Source organism: Heliangelus exortis, chromosome 3 (assembly GCF_036169615.1).
Source record: "Heliangelus exortis chromosome 3, bHelExo1.hap1, whole genome shotgun sequence".
NCBI classification, from domain to species: Eukaryota; Metazoa; Chordata; class Aves; order Apodiformes; family Trochilidae; genus Heliangelus; species Heliangelus exortis.
This window is the reverse complement of record NC_092424.1, coordinates 114134038-114155857: the sequence shown is the minus strand read 5'-3', so window position 1 is coordinate 114155857 and position 21820 is coordinate 114134038. Positions and strand designations below refer to the sequence as shown.

General features: G+C 57.6%; 1 protein-coding gene across 4 annotated transcripts in view; it reads right to left on the bottom strand.

The window, feature by feature from the left end:
* PTK2B (protein tyrosine kinase 2 beta) overlaps positions 1-21820 on the bottom strand; it is a 44701-nt gene that overhangs the window by 22533 nt on the left and 348 nt on the right. For 2 of the 4 annotated variants that reach the window (XM_071742306.1, XM_071742307.1), the window contains exons 1-6: positions 9896-9990; positions 5183-5430; positions 3294-3472; positions 2451-2538; positions 898-977; positions 725-787 (exon numbers count right to left, since the gene is read on the bottom strand). In XM_071742306.1, coding sequence (XP_071598407.1) covers positions 725-787; positions 898-977; positions 2451-2538; positions 3294-3472; positions 5183-5389 — 617 coding nt within the window. In that variant the 5' untranslated portion in view covers positions 5390-5430; positions 9896-9990. Of the gene's footprint in view, positions 1-724; positions 788-897; positions 978-2450; positions 2539-3293; positions 3473-5182; positions 5431-9895; positions 9991-19607; positions 19860-21820 lie in introns of those variants that run through there. The other 2 variants (XM_071742305.1, XM_071742304.1) reach the window with 2 other exon arrangements.

Below are 21820 nucleotides of genomic sequence, written 5' to 3'. Positions count from 1 at the left end.
GGAGAGCAGAAACCCCCAGTTGAATATTAATGCCCCTCCCCCAGAGATGGAGGGAAATGTTCCCACCCCATTCCTTTCACCCTCCCCATCAGTAGGGTTGGTGGTTGTGGGAGGATGAGGAGGGTTGGGAGGATGAGGAGGGTTAGGAGGATGAGGAGGTGAAGGAGATGAGGTGGTGTGGGAGGATGAACAGGTTTGGGAGGCTGTAAAGGTTTGGGAAGATGAGGAGGGTTGGGATGATGATGAAGATCATCTGCAGAGCCCAGCCCCTTGGGGCCTGATGGACAGGGTTGGAAGTCTGAGGGTCCTTCCTATCCCATCCCATCTCCATCCCATCCCTATCCCATCAACATCCCATCTTGTTCCCATCTCCATTATCTCCATCTCCATGTCCATCTCAACCTCCATCATCTCCATCTCCACCCCATCTCCATCCTATCCCATTCTATCCACATCCCACCCCACCTCCACCATCTCCATCTCCATGGCTCCCCATCCTACCCCATCCCACCCCATCCCCATCCCCATCCCACCCCATCTCCATTCCCATTCCCATCTCCATCTCCATCTCCACCTCCATCATCTCCATCCCATCTCCATCCTATCCCATCCCATCCCCATTCCACCCCACCTCCACCTCCACCCCATCCCATCTCATCCCATCCCCATCCCACCCCACCTCCACCTCCACATCTCCACCCCATCCCACCCCATCCCTACTCACTCCAGGAACTCAAAGTTGGATTTCTTTTCCAAGGCATTGTGGGGCATGTCCTTATAGAACCTCCTGCAGACAGGAGGGACGTCAGGCAGCACAGACCCAGCTGGAACCCATCCCCCCATCCTGGGGGCTCAGCCCCAGCTCCGTGTCCCCCAGAGGGGGATTTGGGGACGTACCTGAGCTCCAGGCAGCCGAGCTGTAGGGCCATGCCCTCGCTCACCTTGCTGGCGTAGGACTGCATGTACTCACTGCGGAGCTGAGGGGACATGGGGACACCACGGCTCAGGGATGGGGCAGGAGGGGGGGCAGGAGAGGTTCATGGGCCATGACCCCCCCTCCATCCTACAGCAGGGGCAGGAGCGGGGTGAACAGCCTGGGACTGGTTGTCCCCAAAGGGGACACGTTGGCTTGGCCATGGGACCATGGGACATTGGGACTGGTTGACAACAAAAGGGACACATTGGCTTGGCCATGGGATCATGGGACACTGGGACTGGTTGTCCCCAAAGGGGACATATTTGCTTGGCCATGGGACCATGGGATGTTGGGACTGGTTGATAATAAAGGGGACTTGTTAGCTTGGCCATGGGATCATGGGATGTTGGGATTGGTTGTCCCCAAAGGGGACATATTGGCTTGGCCATGGGACCATGGGGTGTTGGGATTGGTTGGCCACAAAGGGGATACATTGACTTGGCCGTGGGACCATGGGACATTGGGACTGGCTGACAACAAAAGGGACACATTGGCTTGGCCATGGAGCCATGGGATGTTGGGATTGGTTGTCCCCACAGGGGACACATCAGCTTGGCCATGGGACATCGGGACTTGTTGTCCCCAAAGGGGACATGTTGGCTTGGCCATGGGACCATGGGATGTTGGGACTGGTTGTCCCCAAAAGGGACACGTTGGCTTGGCCATGGGAATATGGGACATTGGGACTGGTTGTCCCCACAGGGGACGTATTGGCTTGGCCATGGGACCATGGGATGTTGGGACTGGTTGTCCCCAAAAGGGATACATTGGCCTGGCCATGGGACATTGGGACTGGTTGTCCATAAAGGGGATACATTGGCTTGGCTATGGGACATTGGGGCTGGTTGTCCACAAAGGGGAACATCAGCTTGGCCATGGGACCATGGGACACTGGGGCTGATTGTCCCCAAGGGAGACACATCAGCTTGGCCATGGGACAATGGGACATTAGGACTGGTTGTCCACAAAGGGGACACATCAGCTTGGCTATGGGATCATGGGATGTTGGGACTGGTTGACCAGAAAGGGGACACATTGGCTTGGCCATGGGACCATGGGATGTTGGGACTGGTTGTCCATAAAAGTGACACATTGGCTTAGCCATGGCATCATGGGATGTTGGGATTGGTTGTCCCCAAAGGGGCCATGGTGACCCAGCAGCAGGACAGGACCACAGGGACTGCCCATGGGCTGCATCTTGAGGGGGTTCAGCACCTTTACCAAGGTGCTGGTAAAGGTTCTACAAGGTCTTGGGACTCTTGGGAAGTCTGGGGGTCCTTCCCATCCCATCCCATCCCATCCCATCCCATCCCATCCCATCCCATCCCATCCCATCCCATCCCATCCCACCCCATCCCATCGTCTTTTCTGGGCTGGGGAGGAGGAATCAGCCTCTTGGAGCTGGGTGGTGGGGTCAGGATGGATGGAAATCAGACCTAGGTGGGGCTTGGAGACCCCAGGGGCCATCCCTGACCTGCTGGTAGAAGTAGAGCAAGGTGGTTCTGTCCTCTTGGAAGCGCTCCAGGAAATCCTCGGGCAGGTAACGGATCTGGAGATCATACCTGGAAACAGGGAGAGAGCATGGAGAGTTGGGAGAGAACATGGAGAGCCAGGAGAGAACACGGAGAGCCAGGAGAGAACACAGAGAGCCAGGAGAGAACAAGGAGAGACAGGAGAGAACAAGGAGAGTCAGGAGACATCAAGGAGAGATAGGAGACAAGATGGAGAGCCAGGAGAGAACATGGAGAGCCAGGAGAGAACATGGAAAGCAAGGAGAGAACATGGAAAGCAAGGAGAGAACATGGAGAGCCAGGAGAGAACATGGAAAGCAAGGAGAGAACATGGAGAGTTGGGAGAGAACATGGAGAGACAGGAGAGAACATGGAAAGCAAGGAGAGAACATGGAGAGCCAGGAGAGAACATGGAGAGCCAGGAGAGAACACAGAGAATCAGGAGAGAACATGGAAAGCAAGGAGACACCAAGGAGAGCCAGGACCTTGGAGGTGGCCTTCTAAGGGGCTTTGGTGGCCTCTGTGTCGCTGCCCTGGCTCTGGGGCCACGTAGAACCATAGAATCACAGAATTGGCTGGGTTGGAAGGGACCTCAGAGCTCATCAAGTCCAACCCTTGATCCACTCCCCCCGTGGTTCCCAGCCCATGGCACTGAGTGCCACATCCAGGCTCTTTGGAAATATCTCCAGGGATGGAGAATCCACCCCTTCCCTGGGCAGCCCATTCCAATGCCTGAGCACCCTCTCCAGAAAGAAATTCTTTCTCATGTCCAACCTAGGAGGGACAGGACCCCCCACAGTCCTTACCTCCACTCAGCCTCCAGGTGGAGGCACTCGTACTTCTCCTGCACTTCCCCCAGGGTGAGGTCTGGGTGCAGCCAATGGATCTCCTCGGACTTGACGTGCTTGAGGCGGAGCCCGTAGACCTGGGGCAGTTGGATGTCGGGTCCGATGCGGCCGCTCAGCAGGATGGACCTGATCACCTCCTGGGGTGAGAGGGCACAAAGGGCCTTGGAGCAAGAGCACAGCCCCAGGACACAGCCACCAGCCCCACGGGAAGCCTCCAAAGGTGCTTCCAACTTGGCTCTTCAGCAGCCTCCCCCCTGTCTCACCCGACCTCCCCGAGGTGTTTTGGTTGCTCCTGGTGATGAAGACAAGTGGTGGTCAAGTTGTCCCCCCTGAGGAGTGACCACTTCCAGCTTGGTCCTCTCAGTCCTGCTGGCTTGGGGACAGCCAGACCCCTGCCATCCCCTGGCTTCCTTGCCTTTTCCTCCCCCAGACATCTCCTTCCCAGCCTGGAGTCTTCTCCTGGTCTGGCTGCTCCTTCTGCCCTGCCACGACCTCCTCTGGGAGCCGGGAGGAGGACAGCCCTGTCCCCATCCTGTGTCCCCCCAGCTCAGCTCTACTTTGGTCACCTCCCTGTGACTTCATTTCAGTGCAGAGGACACCAGCACCCATCTCTCCTGGGGTGGGGGACACCAACCCTGCAGCACCCAAGGAGGTCTCCAGCACCCCCACATCTGGGAAGCTGCAGGTTGTCCAGAAAGGGGAGATATTGGCTTGGCCATGGAACCACGGGATGCTGGGACTGGTTGACAATAAAAGGGGACTCGTTGGCACTCGATGAAGGGTGAGGAGCACATTCCCATTCCCATTCCCATTATCCCATCCTGGGAAGGCACCAGCAGCACCCTCATTGCCATCCCAAGCAAAGGGGAGAAGTTGGGTGCAGAGGTCCCCGAGGGGTGGGAGGAAGGACATGGGTCCTGGTGGGAGAATAAAGGATGCTGCTGGCCCCAGAGATGGGTGCACCCCCGGGGCATCTAGGGGGGACAGAGTCACCCAAGCAGGAGGTGACATCAGGACATGGCCACAGGGAAATGCCGAGGGACATCTGGAGGTGACAGAGTCACCCAAGCAGGAGGTGACATCAGGACATGGCCATGGGGAAATGCTGAGGGACATCTGGAGGTGACAGAGTCACCCAAGCAGGAGGCGACATCAGGACATGGCCACAGGGAAATGCTGAGGGACATCTGGAGGTGACAGAGTCACCCAAGGGGGCAGTGACATCAGGACATGGCCATGGGGAAATGGTGGGGACTGGGAGCTGGAAAAGTCTTTGTCCTCCTCACCCCAAAGGACCTGGAGGATGGAGGAAAGGTGGAGATCCAGCTCCTGCTGCTCCCCCGCATGTCCCAAACCCAGGTGTCCTCTGCCTTCCTCCCAAAGCTCCCATGCCCCGGGATGTCTTCTCCAGGGGGAGATGGAGCACAGCCTGGAAACTCCTCACTGGAGGATACAGCAGGACACAGCAGCAGGGCCAACAACTTCTTCCCTTCTCTGAGCTCCTCTGGACCACCAGAAGTGGCCAAATTTCCTCCCAGTCTCTTCCAAGTGGTTCTTGGTGTTCTTTGTCATTCTTGGTTCTCCTTTGGTGGTTCCTCAGTGCCAGGAGGCTCTGGCAATCCCTTTCCCACACCATGGGAAAGGCAGGGAAGGACGCTGGCTCTGATGCCAGGTGGACACAACAGCCCCATCCCCATCCCATCCCCATTCCCATCCCCATTCCCATCCCCATTCCCATCCCCATCCCCATCCCCATTCCCATCCCCATCCCCATCCCCATCCCCACCCCCATCCCCATCCCCATTCCCATTCCCATCCCCATCCCCATCCCTTCCCTGCCCACCTACCCGGATCTCCGTGGTCACGGGACACTTCACCAGCTTGAAGTTCTTGCCCATGTTGAAGCTGTTGCTGTAGAAGCAAACCTTGAGGATCCTCATCTCCTCCTTGTCCCCCTCCAGCGTCCCCATGCCCAAGGTGGTCTCCAGGGTCCCGGCCAAGCTGCGGGAGGAGCTGCTCCGTGGGCGACCCAAGGCCTCGGGGATGGTCGCCATCCTCACCACGCCCGGGGTGCTAGGAGCTGAGCATCCCTTCCCTGGGGAGGGGGAGACATCAGCATGGGGTGGGGGACACCCGGAGGGGTGGGGGAGAGGGTCAGGGGGAGGGGAGAGTGGGAGGCAGGGGTGGGATGGGGACAGAGGGGACACCAAAGGGTGGGGGGGGAAGGGGAAGAGGGAAGGGATGGATGGATGGATGGAGGGATGGATGGAGGGATGGAGGGAGGGATGGAGGGATGGATGGAGGGATGGATGGATGGATGGAGGGAGGGATGGATGGATGGAGGGATGGAGGGATGGATGGATGGATGGATGGATGGAGGGAGGGATGGATGGATGGAGGGATGGATGGATGGAGGGATGGATGGAGGGAGGGAGGGAGGGAGGGATGGATGGATGGAGGGATGGATGGATGGATGGAGGGATGGATGGATGGATGGATGGATGGATGGATGGATGGATGGAGGGATGGATGGATGGATGGATGGATGGATGGATGGATGGAGGGATGGATGGATGGATGGATGGAGGGAGGGATGGATGGATGGATGGATGGATGGATGGATGGATGGATGGAGGGAGGGATGGATGGATGGATGGATGGAGGGAGGGATGGATGGATGGATGGATGGATGGATGGATGGATGGAGGGATGGATGGAGGGATGGATGGATGGATGGATGGATGGATGGATGGATGGAGGGATGGAGGGATGGATGGAGGGAGGGAGGGAGGGAGGGATGGAGGGATGGATGGATGGATGGATGGATGGATGGATGGATGGATGGATGGATGGAGGGAGGGATGAAGGGAGGGATGGAGGGATGGATGGATGGAGGGAAGGAGGGAGGGATGGAGGGATGGATGGATGGATGGATGGATGGATGGATGGATGGATGGATGCTCTTCTGACCATGTGTCTTTACCACCTCCAGAACATCTCAGTGTCCCCCCAGTCCCAGAACAAGACCTCTGTGTCCTTGTCACCTCCCCAGCAACATCTGTGTCCCACCACCCCCAGAGCAATGTCCCTCTGTCCCCATCACCCCCAGATCAACACCCATGTGTCCCATCACCTCCTGAGCAACACTTCTGTGGCCTTGTCACCTCCTGATCAGCACCCATCTGTCCCATCACCCCCAGAGCAATGTCCCCCTGTCCCCATCACCCCCAGATCAGTGCCCATCTGTCCCATAACCTCCAGATCAACACTTCTGCATCCTTGTCACCTCCAGATCAACACCCCTGTGTCCCCCAACCTCCAGAACAATGTCCCCCTGTCCCCATCACCCCCAGATCAGCACCCATCTGTCCCATCACCCCCAGAACAATGTCCCTCTGTCCCCATCACCTCCAGATCAACAATTCTGTGTCCTTGTCACCTCCAGATCAGCACCCATGTGTCCCATCAGCCACAAATCAACACTTCTGCATTCTTGGCACCCCCAGATCCCCCCCCCCCTGTGTCCCCCCAGCTCCAGAGCAACGTCCCCCTGTCCCATCACCACCTCAGAGGCAGAGCTGTGGTTCAGGATGTGCCCTCCCAGCCCAGGTGGACTCCACGGGTGACACCAAGCAGCTGAGTGGGGCCACCCGGGGGGTCCCTCCTGTGCCCCCAGGGCCACCCCAGGCTGAGGCTGGGCCACCTCAGCTCATGGGACCCTCTGGAAACAGAGGTGCTGTTCTCAGCAGCTCCCAAGGAAAGCTCCACACCAAGCCTGAGGAGCTCCAGGTGCCCATGAAGGAGACACCAGGGAAACCAGGATTGCTTCCCAAGGTTTGGTTTTTTTTTTTCTCTCCCTGTTTTCATTCCCGGGATCAGCTCCATCCCTTGCCAGGCTGTAATTAGCTCTCACACTAACGAGATGTCCTCTGCTGCCTTCCTACAGCGACTCAACTGAGTCACCAACCCCAAAATACCCCCGGGGCTGGTGGCTTTGGTGGCCCCAAAGGGATGCCCCAGGCTCTGCTTGTCCAGGTTGTTCCCAGGGAATCAGGAAAAGGTTTTGCATCCCCAGGGATGGAGAGAGTGGTGGAGTCTGGGATGGAGCCATGGGGGAGGAGAAGACTTTTGGGGTGCTGGGTGAGGAGAAGCTCAACAGGAGGCAAACTGGAGATGGAGATGCATTTTTAGACGACATTTTGGGGTTTTTTTGGGGTGAGTTTTTACTTTCCCTTCAGTCTCTGCAGAGGGAGGTTCCTGAAGCCCCCCCCATGGCCAGCTCTGCCTTTTCACCACGTCCCCTTCTCAAGCTCTGGTCCAAGAGGGGGGAAACTCAGCACCCCCCTTGTCAGGAGGATCACGACCAGAGCTGAACGTCACCAGCCCACAGACCACATCCACCTGCTGTGTCCCCATCCCCCCTTCTTGTCCCCATCCCCCCTTCGTGTCCCCATCCCCCCTTTGTGTCCCCATCCCCTCTTTCTTTCCCCATCCCCCCTTTCTGTCCCCATCCCCCCTTCGTGTCCCCACCATCCTGGGGGAGAGGTTTCCTCCTTCAAAGAGCACAAAAGGGGAAAGCAAATCAGGAGCCCCCAGCCCAGCTCAGCAGTTGGTGCTGAGAGGCTCCTCTCAGGGCTTCCACAGCATCCTCAAGGTCGGAGGAGACCTCTGAGATCACCAAATCCAACCAGCACCCCAACACCCCCCTTCCCAAACACCACCATTCCCCCTGAATCATCTCCTCAGGTCCTACCAGGACCTTGGCCATGGCTGCTCTGCAGACAGAGGGGATCCCAAAGAGCTTCTCCTTCCAGCAACCACACAATCCCAGACTGGTTTGGGTGGGAAGGGACCTGAAAGCCCACCCAGTGCCCCCCCTGCCATGGTCAGGGACCCCTCCCCCAGCCCAGGGGGCTCCAAGCCCCATCCAACCCGGGCTGAGACACTGCCAGGGATGGGGCAGCCACAGCTCCCAGGTAAAATTAAAGATTTCTTTTGCTAAAAAAACATGAACTCTCCATCTTCTGGGGCTCAGAAGGACCCAGCCAGGGGGGCGACAGGGTGGGGACAGTGACCTACTCCAGCTCAGCTCTGGATTGAGAGGGACAATGCCTGAGCACTCAGCCCTGGGGAGGCCACAGCTTGAGTCCTGTGTCCAGTTCTGGGCCCCTCAGCTCAGGAAGGAGATTGAGGTGCTGGAGCAGGTCCAGAGAAGAGCAAGGAGGCTGGGAAGGGATCCAGCACAAGTGCTGTGAGGAAGGGCTGAGGGAGCTGGGGGTGTTGAGGCTGGAGAAGAGGAGGCTCAGGGGAGACCTCATCACTCTCTCCAACTCCCTGAAAGGAGGTTGGAGCCAGGGGGGGGTTGGGCTCTTTTCCCAGGCAACTCTCAGCAAGACAAGAGGGCACAAGAGGTCTCAAGTTGTGCCAGGGGAGGTTTAGGTTGGACATGAGAAAGAATTTCTTTCTGGAGAGGGTGCTCAGCCATTGGAATGGGCTGCCCAGGGAAGGGGTGGATTCTCCATCCCTGGAGATATTTCCAAAGAGCCTGGATGTGGCACTCAGTGCCATGGGCTGGGAACCACGGGGGGAGTGGAGCAAGGGTTGGACTTGATGAGCTCTGAGGTCCCTTCCAACCCAGCCCATTCTGGGATTCCATGATTCTCATCAGGAATGCTCCACTTTGGCTCCTCTGCTTTTTCCCCACTTTCTCCTCATTTTCTGTTGTCTTCCTCCAGCCCCATTCCCACCACATGACCCCACAGGTCACCCCAGGGGACCAGGACCCCAGGTTCCCCTCTGTGTCTGTGCAGGGGCTGGGGGACATCCTTGGGGACATGTGGCTGGAGGGGACATCCCCCATAGGGACCTGGCCAGACTTCTGGGTTTCAGACCTGGAGATGTGCTCCTGCCCACAACCCAAGCCCCCCAAAACCTTCACCCTCTGCCCACTCTCCCCCCCCTGCCGTGGGGACACATCCCCTGGGACCTCAGCTTTGTCCCCAGGAGGGACAGAGGTGCTGGAGGTGTGACACAGCCCCGGGTGGCACAGGAGGAACCCACGAAACGAAACCAAGAGCTTGCCTCACCCCCCACCGCCCCCTGCCCGTGTGTGTCCCCCCCCCAGGGACCCCCACTGCCTGTCTGTGACACCTCAAAATGTCCCCAAGGTGGCTCAGAGCCTGTCCCACCCCCAGCACAGCCCCAGCCACCAGGAAGTTTTTTTTTTCCACTCCTTATCAAACACCCGGAAAACTTCGGTGCCCTCCCCCCCCCTTTCCCCAAGCCCAGGGTGCTGCTTCCTCAACCCCCACCCCAAAACCCCCTCAGTGACACCCCAGGGCTGGTGGCCACGGCCATGGTGACACCAACACCCCCCTAAAGCCCCCCCTGAGCCCCTTCCCCAGCTGAGTGTGATGAGTTTGGGGGTGCTCAGCCCTCCAAACACCTCCTGGAGTTGCAGGGTCTCGGTCCCACCAGCACCCCACTTCTCCCCCCAAAAAAAAAAAAAAAAAGGTTGGAACCCAGAGAGGGGAAAAGGGGTGAGGTTAAGTGGCACTTACAGCGAGGTGGCTGTCCCCTCTGTCCCCAAGCTCTGCTGGAGCTGACACTTCCTGCTGCAGCTCGCCCATGCGCAGCCACACGTGCTGCCGGAGCTGGCTGGGGAAACTGAGGCACAGCTCAGCCAGCTGGGACCTGGGACTTACCCCGGACACCCGAGAGGGTCCCCGGCTGCCAACTCAACCCTGGGGGCTTCATCATCTTTCCCTTCTGCTCCTTCTCTTGGTGGCCACCAAGCTGGATCCTGGAGCCATCCAAGGAAAACACAACCCTGGCCCCCTGGTCCCTTCAGCCTGGGGTTGATCCATGGGCTGCCTGCTCTGCCCCCCCCAGCTCTGCCCCCCCAGCTCTGCCCCCCCAGCTCTGCAGGTATTTCAATGACTTTTTAGTGCTCTGTTCTACCCACAGCATCCTCAGCCCCACTGAATTTCCACCCTGGAACTGGAAGGGGGAATGGGTGCTCCTCCAGGAAGTCACCCACAACCCTCCAACCCTCCCCCCCCCTTCTGCTCCCAGCCTTATCTTTTGTTCCCCAAAATCTACCCCAAATCTGCCTCACCCATCTCCATCCATCACCCTCTCCCTATCACCTTCCATCCTTCCAATCCCATCTCCATCCATCACCCCCTCCCCACCACCTTCCATCCTTCCAATCCCAGCATTTTCCATCCTTCCAATCCCATCCCCATCCATCATCCCAGCCCCATCCATCACTCCAGTCCCATCCCCAGCAGACCCTGGGAGGAGGTTGTGACCTCCCCACCACAGATCCTGGCTGGGACTGGAGTGTTGGTGACACAAAAAGATGGGGAAGGACCAGAGGGGACAACCAGGACCTCCACAAGGGCTTGGAGTGCCCCCAGGCCCCAACCTCTCCTTCCCCACCTCCCTGCACATCCCATCCCCATCCTCTCACTTCAAGATCCTTTCCAACCATCAGGATTTGAGGATTCTATGCTTCCTCTTCCTCGTGCCCACCCTCTTTCCCCCTCTTCCCACCAGGGAGGGTCCATCCTGGTGGGATTTCCCTCCAGCACATCCCTGATGCTGCCAACTGGGAGGTGGGATGGGACAAACCCTTGGAGGTGGGATGGGAAGCAAGGGAATGTTCTCCAACGATGGGAGCTGGTTGGGGAGGACACCAGGATGGTCCCACCAACCCCCCCCAGTCCTTCCCCCCTCCCATGTCACCTCCTGTCCCCCAGGGCAGGATGGAGACCGAGGACATCCCCACGTGATGTCCCCACAGAGGAAGCTCAAGTTCCACAAAGCAAAGGAAATGACACAAACTCTGTCTGGAGGGGACAGGTCCATGCAGGAAGGGGTTGGAGCAGGTGCAGAGGCACCAGCCCCTCTGCTAAAGGACCCCAAAACACCCCCACCCCACCCTGACACCCCCAACCTGCTCCCCACAACAGCCACGAACATCCCCAGCCCCCTGAGGTCCCATCCCACCCATCCCCTGACACCCCCTGCCCACAGCACCCACCCAGGACCCCTCATCCCACCTCCTGCAGGCTGAAGGAGGGGGGGTCCCTCCCCCAGGCACACCCCTCGTTTATAGACTGGGAAAACATCCATTGGATGGGGTTGGGTGCAGGGCTGGGCATGGACCCCATTCCAGCACCTCCTGCATCCCATCTCACCCCTCATTCCATCTCATCCCACATCCCATCTCATTCCTCATCCACCTCCCCCTGCATCCCATCTCATCCCCCATCACCTCATCCCATCTCCCCTTGCATCCCATCTCATCCCAATTCCCATCTCCTCATGAATCCTATGCCACCCTTCATCCCATCTCATCCCTCATTCCATCTCATCCCACATCCCATCTCATCCCTCATCCACCTCCCCCTGCATCCCATCTCATCCCCCATCACCTCATCCCATCTCCCCTTGCATCCCATCTCATCCTAATTCCCATCTCCCCATGAATCCTATGCCACCCCTCAGACCATCTCATCCCTCATCCCATCTCATCCCTCATCCCCATCCCATTTCCCCTGCACCCCATCTCCCCCTTCATCCCATCTCACCCCACATCCCATTTCCCTGTGAATCCCATGTTCCCCAAATCCCATCTCCTCCCTCACCCCATCTTCCCCTACATCCCATCTCAACCTTCATCCCATCTCCCCATCTATCTCATCTCTTCCCACATCCCATCTCCTCCTACATTCCATCTCATTCTTCATCCCATCTCAACCCTCATTCCATCTCCCCCTACATCCCATCTCATCCCAGCTCCTCCCTCATCCCAGCTCCCCCTACATTCCATCTCCCCATCTCATCCTATCTTCTCCCACATCCCATCTCTTCCCACATCCCATCTCCCCCTACATTCTCTCATCCTTCATCCCATCTCCTCCCACATCCCATCTTCTCCCTACATCCCATCTCCCCATCTATCTCATCGCATCCCTACATCCCACCTCATCCCATTTTCTCCCTCATCCCATCTCCTCCCTCATCCCATCTATCTCATCTCTTCCCACATCCCATCTCCTCCTACATTCCATCTCATTCTTCATCCCATCTCAACCCTCATTCCATCTCCCCCTACATTCCATCTCATCCCTGCTCCTCCCACATCCCATCTTCTCCCCACATCCCATCTCCCCATCTTATCTCATCTCTTCCCACATTCCATCTCCCCCTACATCCCATCTCATCCCATTTCCTCCCACATCCCATCTCCTCCCTCATCCCATCTCCCCCTCCATCCCATCCCATCCCATCCCATCCCATCCCATCCCATCCCATCCCATCCCATCCCATCCCATCCCTCACCCCTTCTCCCCCTTCCCATCCCTTCCAGGCCCTCCTGAGGGATCCCAGCTGCCACCCGGAGCTGTGCTGGCTCTGCCCACGCAGCAGCTCAGCTGGAGGGGCTGACTCAGCCTGGGGAAAGAGCTCCAGATCTCCGTGTTCCATGTTCCCAGCACAGGGAGGAGATGTTTACCCAGAGCTGGGAACAGGACCAGGCCAGGACCATCTGGGCAGGAACGAGGCTGCTCCAGGGAGAGGGGCTCAGGGATGACCAAACTCTTTTTTTTTTTTTTTTTCTTTTTTTTTTTTGCCCATGGTCAATGATGTGGTGTCTGGGACAAAACGTCCCCTCTGAGATCCTGAGAATTGCTCCTGGGCACCTCCTCCTCAGGCAGGGGAGCTCTGCAGCCACCTCCAGGCATTTAGGTGGGGGAACTGGGAATTCTGGGGTCAGCTCTGGGCCCCTCAGGAGCAGAAGGACATGGAGGGGATGGAGAGTGTCCAGAGAAGGGAATGGAGCTGGGGAAGGGGCTGGAGAAGATGGAGAAGGGGCTGGAGAGGAAGGAGGAGGAGCTGGAGAATATGGAAAGGTCTGGAGAACATGGAGAAGATGGAGAAGGGTCTGGAGAGTAAGGAGAAGGGGATGGAGAACATGGAAAGGTCTGGAGAATATGGAGAAGGGTCTCTCCCAGCCTGGCTCCAGAGCAGAGCTGCTCCAGCCCTCCCAGCAGCTCCAGGGCCTCCTCTGGACCAGCTCCAACACCCCTGTGTTTCACAGGATGGTTCTGTGCTTCTGCCCCACTGAGGTCCCCATAGGGAGGAATTTCATGGCTGAGACTGGAGCATCAGGTGCAGGTACAGAACCAGCACTGGGAGGGGTTGCAGGGGATGGGGGGAGTGAAGAGGGTGGAGGAGGGAGATGGGGTAGAGCCCCCCCCGCCCACTGTGGGGTCCCTGGAGGAAACCCAACAAGGTGCCTGCTGCAGCACCCCCACCTCTGAGCACCCTGTGATTTGGGGTTGATTCCCAAATTTCGGGCTCATCCCACACAGAGTGGATCCTGCAAGCTCAGAACCAAATTTTAACATCAGTTCTTGGGATGAAGGCAGTGGATGAGTCGACCAAAACCTGGAGGTCAGTGGGGCTGAAACATCATCCTGGTTTGGGACCTTTCAGGAGCAGGAGATTGAGGGGCAGGAGAGTGTCCAGAGAAGGGAATGGAGCTGGGGAAGGGGCTGGAGGAGATGGAGAAGGGGATGGAGAAGAAGAAAGGTCTGGAGAGTAAGAAGGATGGTCTGGAGAACATGGAGAAGGGTGTGGAGAAGGGGAAGGGTCTGGAGAATAAGAAGAGTGTGGAGAAGATGGAAAGGGGTCTGGAGAAGAAGGAAAAGGGTTTGGAGAGTGAGGAGGAGAGGAGGAGGAGGAGAAGCTGGAGAAGGGTGTGGAGAAGTTGTGAGGAGCATCTGAGGGAGCTGTGGGTGCTGATCCTGGAGCAGAGGAGGCTGAGGGGAGACCTTGTGGCTCTCTGCAAGCCCCTGAGAGGAGGTTGGAGCCAGGGGGGGTCGGGCTCTGCTCCCAAGGAACAAGGGATGGGAGAAGAGGAACTTTTGGCACAAGTCAAGTGGTGCCAGGGGAGGTTTAGGTTGGAGCTGGGGAAGAATTTCTCCCTGGAAAGGCTCCCACTCATGTCCCAACCCATAACAGAACTGGCACTGGGTCCGTGGCCTCTCTTGTAGCTCCACAACCACAAATGGGTCCAGCACTGCTCCAGCCAAGAACAACAATTCTGGTGTAAGGAAAAGGGTCAAAAGTGCCAGCAGCCTGGAAGAGCTCCCAAAATCCTGTCTGGGGGCACCAAAAGCCCTGGAGGGAGGTTCCAGGGGGACATGGGAGGTGTTCCTCACTCTGGGATGATGGAGGAGGATGGGGCTGGGACCCTGCTGAGGGGCAGGAGGGGGCTGGGAGGTCTCAGCCTTCCCCACCAAACCAATCCAAACCAATTAAAACCAATCCAACCCAATCCAATCCAATCCAACCCAAACCAGACCAATCCAATCCAATCCAATCCAATCCAATCCAAAATAATCCAATCCAACCCAAACCAATCAAAACCAAACCAACCCAATCCAACCCAAACCAATCTAAACCCAATCCAATCCAATCCAATCCAAACCAATCCAATCCAATCCAATCCAATCCAATCCAATCCAATCCAAAATAATCCAATCCAACCCAAACCAATCAAAACCAAACCAACCCAATCCAACCCAAACCAATCTAAACCCAATCCAATCCAATCCAATCCAAACCAATCCAATCCAATCCAATCCAATCCAATCCAATCCAATCCAAACCAACCCAAACCAATCCAAACCAATCCAATCCAATCCAATCCAATCCAATCCAATCCAATCCAATCCAATCCAAAATAATCCAATCCAACCCAAACCAATCCAAACCAACCCAAACCAAACCAATCCAAACCAATCCAAACCAATCCAATCCAACCCAACCCAAAATAATCCAACCCAATCCAATCAGAACCCAACCCAATCCAAACCAAACCAATCCAACAAAAAATAATCCAAACCAATTCAAGCCAATCCAATCCCACCCAACCCAAACCAACCCAATCCAACCCAACCCAACCCAATCCAATGCAAACCAATCCAATCAAATCCAATCCAATCCAATCCAATCCAACCCAATCCAATCCAATCCAATCCAATCCAATCCAATCCATCCAATCCAAAATAATCCAGTCCAACCCAAACCAATCCAAGCCAAACTAAACCACTCTAAACCAACCCAAACCAAAGCACCCAAGGGTGCCCAACACAGGAGGAAACCTGGGTGGAAATCAGCTCCCTGGGAGAGGGAACATCTCCCACCCAGGTGACACTTTCCAGGTGGCTGTTTCCCAGTTTTTCCAGGATGAAATAAAAATACCCAGGAATGTTCCCTCCCTTGACTTTCCAGGGGCTCTTTGCTGGCACAGGCTGCTGGCAGGGATGTCCCTGTCCCCAAATCTACAGCACCTCCTGCCCTCCCCAGCCCCAGAGCCATCCCAGTTCAACCCAGTACAACCAGTTGGTTACAGCCAGGACGTGGCTGACGAGGGGTTTTTTTCCACCTACTTTTTTTCTGTTGAAATTGGAGGTTTTTTAAAATCCATTTTTAATCCCAAAACGCAACAATCAGAGAAGGAAAAAAACCCCAACCAAGTCCTGGGAGGTCCCTCCCCACCCAGGGGCTGACGGGAGCCACGTCAGGCCACAAAGGCCACCGGGTTCCTCTTCCCTCTGTGCAACCACTTCCCCAAACAGAGACGAGTGACCTCCCTGGGATGTCACCAAGGCCACCATCTCTGTCCCTCCCTCCCCCACAGAGCCCCACGGAGCCCCACGGAGCTCCACAGAGCCCCACGGAGCCCCACAGAGCCCCAGATCCCAGGGGCAAACACAACCAAGCCAGAGGAATTGCTTGGGTTTATCCAAAACCCCACAATTCCCATATCCTACCAGAACCAAAGGGATTACTTGGGTTTCCCAAAGCCAGCAGAGTGACCTCCCTGGGATGTCCCCAAGGCCACCATCATTGTCCCTCCCTGCCCCACGGAGCCCCACAGAGCCCCACAGAGCCCCACGGAGCCCCACGGAGCCCCACATCCCAGGGGCAAACAAAACCAAGAAAAGGGATTGCTTGAGTTTATCCAAAATCCCACAATCCCCATATTCTACCACAACCAGAGGGATTGCTTGGGTTTCCCAAAATCCCACAATTCCCATATCCCACCAGAACCAAAGGGATTGCCTGGGTTTATCCAAAGTCCCATGGAGTCCCCCACCAGGACCAAAAGGGTTGTTTGGGTTTCCCAAAGCCAGCAGAGTGACCTCCCTGGGATGTCCCCAAGGCCACCATCACTGTCCCTCCCTGTCCCACAGAGCCCCACGGAGCCCCCCAGAGCCCCCCAGAGCCCCACGGAGCCCCACATCCCAGGGGCAAACACAACCAAGCAAAGGGATTGCTTGAGTTTATCCAAAATCCCACAATTCCCATATTCTACCACAACCAGAGGGATTGCTTGGGTTTATCCAAAATCCCACAATTCCCATATTCTACCACAACCAGAGGGATTGCTTGGGTTTATCCAAAGTCCCACAGTTCCCATGTCCCACCAGAACCAAAGGGATTACTTGGGTTTCCCAAAGTGAGTGACCTCCCTGGGATGTCCCCAAGGCCACTGTCCCTCCCTGCCCCACGGAGCCCCATGTCCCACCAGAACCAGAGGGATGGTTTGGGTTCCCTAAAGGGGAGAAAAAAAAAAAAAATCCCAAACCAAACCCAAATAAATAAATAAAAAAATTAAAAAAAAAAATCCAATTTTATCCCTTGTGAGGATTAAAAAGAAAAAATTCCCCCAGGGATTTTCGTGCAGGGCAGGTTGGGTTTTCCCAGGAGGCTTCAGGGGGGGGAGGAGCTGTGGGATTTGTCACTGGTGCAGCCCTGACCCAGGAGTGAGGTTTCACACCTTCAGCTCCCGTGAGTAATAACACTGCTGGGGGACAAGAAATAATTAAAAAAAAGCAGCCAAATGATTCAGAGGTTGCTTTTCCCACCCCCCCAGCGCCTGCCAAGAGCCTTTCCTGCTGAATATTCCCTGCTGCAGGCAAGGAAAAGGGAGGAAAATCAGGGCTGAGGCTGATCCCATCCTGGTGCTGCAGCCATGGCAGAGCTGGAGGCAAAGCAGCCACTGCCAGAACTTGGAGGAATGGGAGTTTGGGAACTCTGGGAATGGGAGGAATGGGAGTTGTTTGGGAACTCTGGGAATGGGAGGAATGGGAGTTGTTTGGGAACTCTGGGAATGGGAGGAATGGGAGTTGTTTGGGAACTCTGGGAATGGGAGCATCCCTGAGGTGCTGCTGTGTCCCACCAAGCCCTGCGGGCACCTCAGTCCCAGGGCTGCTTCCAGCATGAGGAGAGAAAGGAGCAGGGAGAGAGGGATGGATGGATGGATGGATGGATGGATGGATGGATGGATGGATGGATGGATGGAAGGATGGATGGATGGAAGGATGGATGGATGGATGGATGGATGGATGGATGGATGGAGGAATGGATGGATGGATGGATGGAAGGATGGATGGATGGAGGGATGGATGGATGGATGGATGGATGGAAGGATGGATGGATGGATGGAGGGATGGATGGATGGATGGATGGATGGATGGATGGATGGAGGGATGGATGGATGGATGGATGGATGGATGGATGGAGGAATGGATGGATGGATGGATGGATGGATGGATGGAAGGATGGATGGAGGGATGGATGGATGGATGGATGGATGGATGGATGGATGGATGGAGGAATGGATGGATGGATGGATGGAGGAATGGATGGATGGATGGATGGAAGGATGGATGGATGGATGGATGGATGGATGGATGGATGGATGGGGACACTGCAGCTGGCTATCCCATCCCCAGCAGCCCTTGGGGCCCTGATTGCCACCTCATTCTGGAAATCTCCCTGTCCCTGGCAGAGTTTTGGGACAAGATGCGGGTGGAGGATCCGTGCAGCATCACCTTATGGAATCCTAGAGTTGTTTTGGTTGGAAAAGACCTTTAAGATCATCCAGTATGTGATCTTCTGCAGCCAGGCTGGGGTGTTGAGGCTGGAGAAGAGAAGGCTGCAACGGGGAGACCTTAGAGCACCTTCCAGTGCCTGAAGGGGCTCCAGGAAAGCTGGGGAGGGACTTGGGACAAGGGCCTGGAGGGATGGGAGCCTGCGAGGGGGAAGGGTTTGCAGCTGGGAGAGGGGAGATGGAGAGGAGATCTTGGGCAGGGAGGGAGGGAGGGAGGGAGAAATTGTTTGGTTGGACTTGGTGATCTCAGAGGTCCTTTCCAGCCATGAGCATTCTGTGATTCTCAGGTGTGGGCCATGGGTTAGTGGTGGCCTGGAATAAGGTGATGTCCTGGCTGGGCTGGAGTGGGATAGGACAAGGGGGAAGGGTTTGGAGCTGGGAGAGGGGAGCTGGGGCTGAGATGGGAGGGAGAAATTGCTTGGGGTGAGGGTGCTGAGCCCCTGGTTGCCCAGGTTGCCCAAGGAAGCTGTGGCTGCCCCATCCCTGGCAGTGTCTCAGCCCAGGTTGGATGGGGCTTGGAGCCCCCTGGGCTGGGGGAGGGGTCCCTGACCATGGCAGGGGTGGCACTGGGTGGGCTTTAGGGTCCCTTCCCACCCAGTTTGGGACTCTATCATGTCTAACTTTGCCCATGAAGCCCCCAGGCCATGCTGTGCTCGGGTCCATCCACTGCCCTCTCCCTGTCCCATCACCTCTGCCTCGCCCATCCTTGTCCCATTGTCACCTCGGGACAGCCCCCAGCCTGCTGCACACCACCTGGGACAGTCCCAACCCCACCCGACACCTCTGAAACCCCCCAACTCCTTTCCCATCCCTTCCCGAGTGCTCGGACATCCCCGGAGGGATGCAGGAGGAGAAGCAATTCCCAAGGGAATGTTCCCGTGGGACCCCCCATCCCCGGCTGCGTGGAACCTTTGGTAGGAACCAGACGGAGCTGTTGCATCCCCCCCCTCGTCCCCCCCCAGCATCACCACCATCACCAGCCTGGGACTCAGAAAGCTCCCAGTTCCCCCCCTGCCCCTCCCCGTGTCCTCAGGGCTGCTGAGGAACGCGATGTTCTCCGGGAGGAACCGCCCGGCTTTGGGCAAACACTGACTGGGAGCAGGAGGGAGCAGAGCTGGGGCACCTCCCCCCCCCTCCTCCTTGACCCCAAACCCCCCCAACCCACGGCCACGCATCCCGTGTCCTCCCCACGGGCGAGAATTCTTGTTTGGGCTGATGGGGGAGGAGATCCCCAGCACCCCCAGCACCCCCCCCAGCACCCAAACCTCCCCCCGAGAGCGGGGAGCAGCTCTCACCTTGGCTGAAGAGTGTGGGAGCCCCCGTTGTGTCCCCCCCACGCTGTCCCCTTCCTCGGGGACACGGCGATGGTGTCACCAGTGGGGAGGGGTGGCCCCAGGGGTGCGTGGCCCGTGAGTTGGTACCGGGTGTGGGAAACCACTCCTCCTCCTTCCTCTCCTCCTCCTCCTCAGCACCCGCTTCCGGGGAGAGCTCGGGGTGAGGAAGAGGAGGTGGGGGGTGAGGAAGGTCCTGGGGACCCCTCCTCAAAGTTCCACCCAACTTTTCCACACCTGGGTCCTACGGGTGGATCGGGACAGGTTCTTGGGATCAGCCGGGAATTGGGGCAGGGAGCCCGAGGCCATGGGATGGTCTCACTCCTACCTGGGAGGAGCTGGCAGGTTCCTCCTGGAGAACACCCCCCAAAACCCAGAGGGGTCCCCTCCGAACCAGCCGGGGCCAGGGGGGGCCCTGGCAGAGAGGAAGAACCCGAGGCAGGAAGGAGGATGGATGGTGCAAGAGCTGCTGGGGACGATGGGGACACCACACCACGCCCCAAGGGACACAGCAACACCCCCTGATTTCTGGGGTGCCCCAGGGCCCCCCCTGAGTGGTGGCTTTAAGGCTCCTCTGAGGACCTGTCCCACGGGCAAGCATCGAGGTCTGACACCTCAGCCCCCAGAATCCCAAACTGGGTTGGGTTGGGAGGGACCCTAAAGCCCACCCAGTGCCCCCCCTGCCATGGCCAGGGACCCCTCCCCCAGCCCAGGGGGCTCCAAGCCCCATCCAACCTGGGCTGAGACACTGCCAGGGATGGGGCAGCCACAGCTTCCTTGGGCAACCTGGGCAACCAGGGGCTCAGCACCCTCACCCCAAGGAATTCATCCTGCTCCTCCCTCAGGGCTCAGCAGGACAAGGCAGGGATGGGGCTTTCTAAGTGGGATGGGAGGGAGAGGTGAGGGGAGGTGGCAGAGGGAGGGGAGGGTTGGGGACATGGAATGGGAAGGTTGAGGGCGGGTGACAGAGCTGCTGGGGGCAGAAGGCAGAGGGGAAAGAAGAGCCAGAGAAGGAAGGGTGAGAGGGGAAGAGAGATCCCGTGGAGCTCCCAGACTTGTCCCCAAAAGCTGCTGGGGCTTGGAGGGCTGTGGGTGGTTCTTCAGCTGCTGCTTGGGTAACACAACAGTGTCATGGAGTGAGGGAATGGGGTGGGTGGGAAGGGACCCTAAAGATCATTGAGATCCAACCCAAACCGTGGTCAGGGACCCCTCCCCCAGCCCAGGGGGCTCCCAGCCCCAGGGATTTCTCTCTGGGTGGGATCAGATGATCTCCAACACAACCCAGTTTGTGAGTTGATGATGTGGGGTCCCACAGCCTGGGGGAGCATCACCCCTCCAGCAGCTGCCATACAGCCAGGGGATCCCAGAGTGGTTTGGGGAGAAAGGGACCCTCAAGTCCACCCAGTGTCCCCCCTGCCATGGTCAGGGACCCCTCCCCCAGCCCAGGGTGCTCCAAGCCCCATCCAAGCAGGGCTGAGACACTGCCAGGGATGGGGCAGCCATGGAAAAGCTGACCCTGACCCCAAGGAGCTGCTGAAATCATTTGGGATTAATGGGATGCACCCCCATGGCATGCAGTGGGGCTCCTGGGGGGGCTTGGGGGAGGTGGTGAGGAGCACCCCAATGCTGAGGAGTAGGGGGGAACCTGGTTGGGCACTGCCCCAAACCTTGCAAGGTCCTGAGGAGCTGCAGCCCCCCCAGGGACCACCCCCCCCTCGCCCCTTTGATGGCTGCACCCCATCCCCAACCCCCCCAGCACCGCAGGGGTGTTCAGAGAGGGCTCTCACCCCCTTCTCCTACCCTGCTGCCCCCAAATTAACCCCCCCACACAGACACAGACACCTGGGAGCACAACCAGGACACGGCCCCTTCCTGCTGGAGGACACTTGGACCTTCTCCTACCCCAGAGACAGAAGGAAGGGCTTGGAGAGCCCCAAAAATTCATCTGGCCCTGAGCAAGAGCTTCCCCCCCAGGGCCAGGAGAGCATCAGATGGGCCCAGGTCAGACCCCCCCCCCCCCTTTCCTCCCACTCCCAGCACTGCCTGGAGCTCACTGAAACCAACCAAGCTCTCCAAACACCTCAAAAAAAAACCCCCAAAATCAATCAAAAGGCTGGAGCTCGAGGTTTGGGGGGGTTGGGGAAGAGACCACCGAGAGCATCATCTCCAGGGACCCT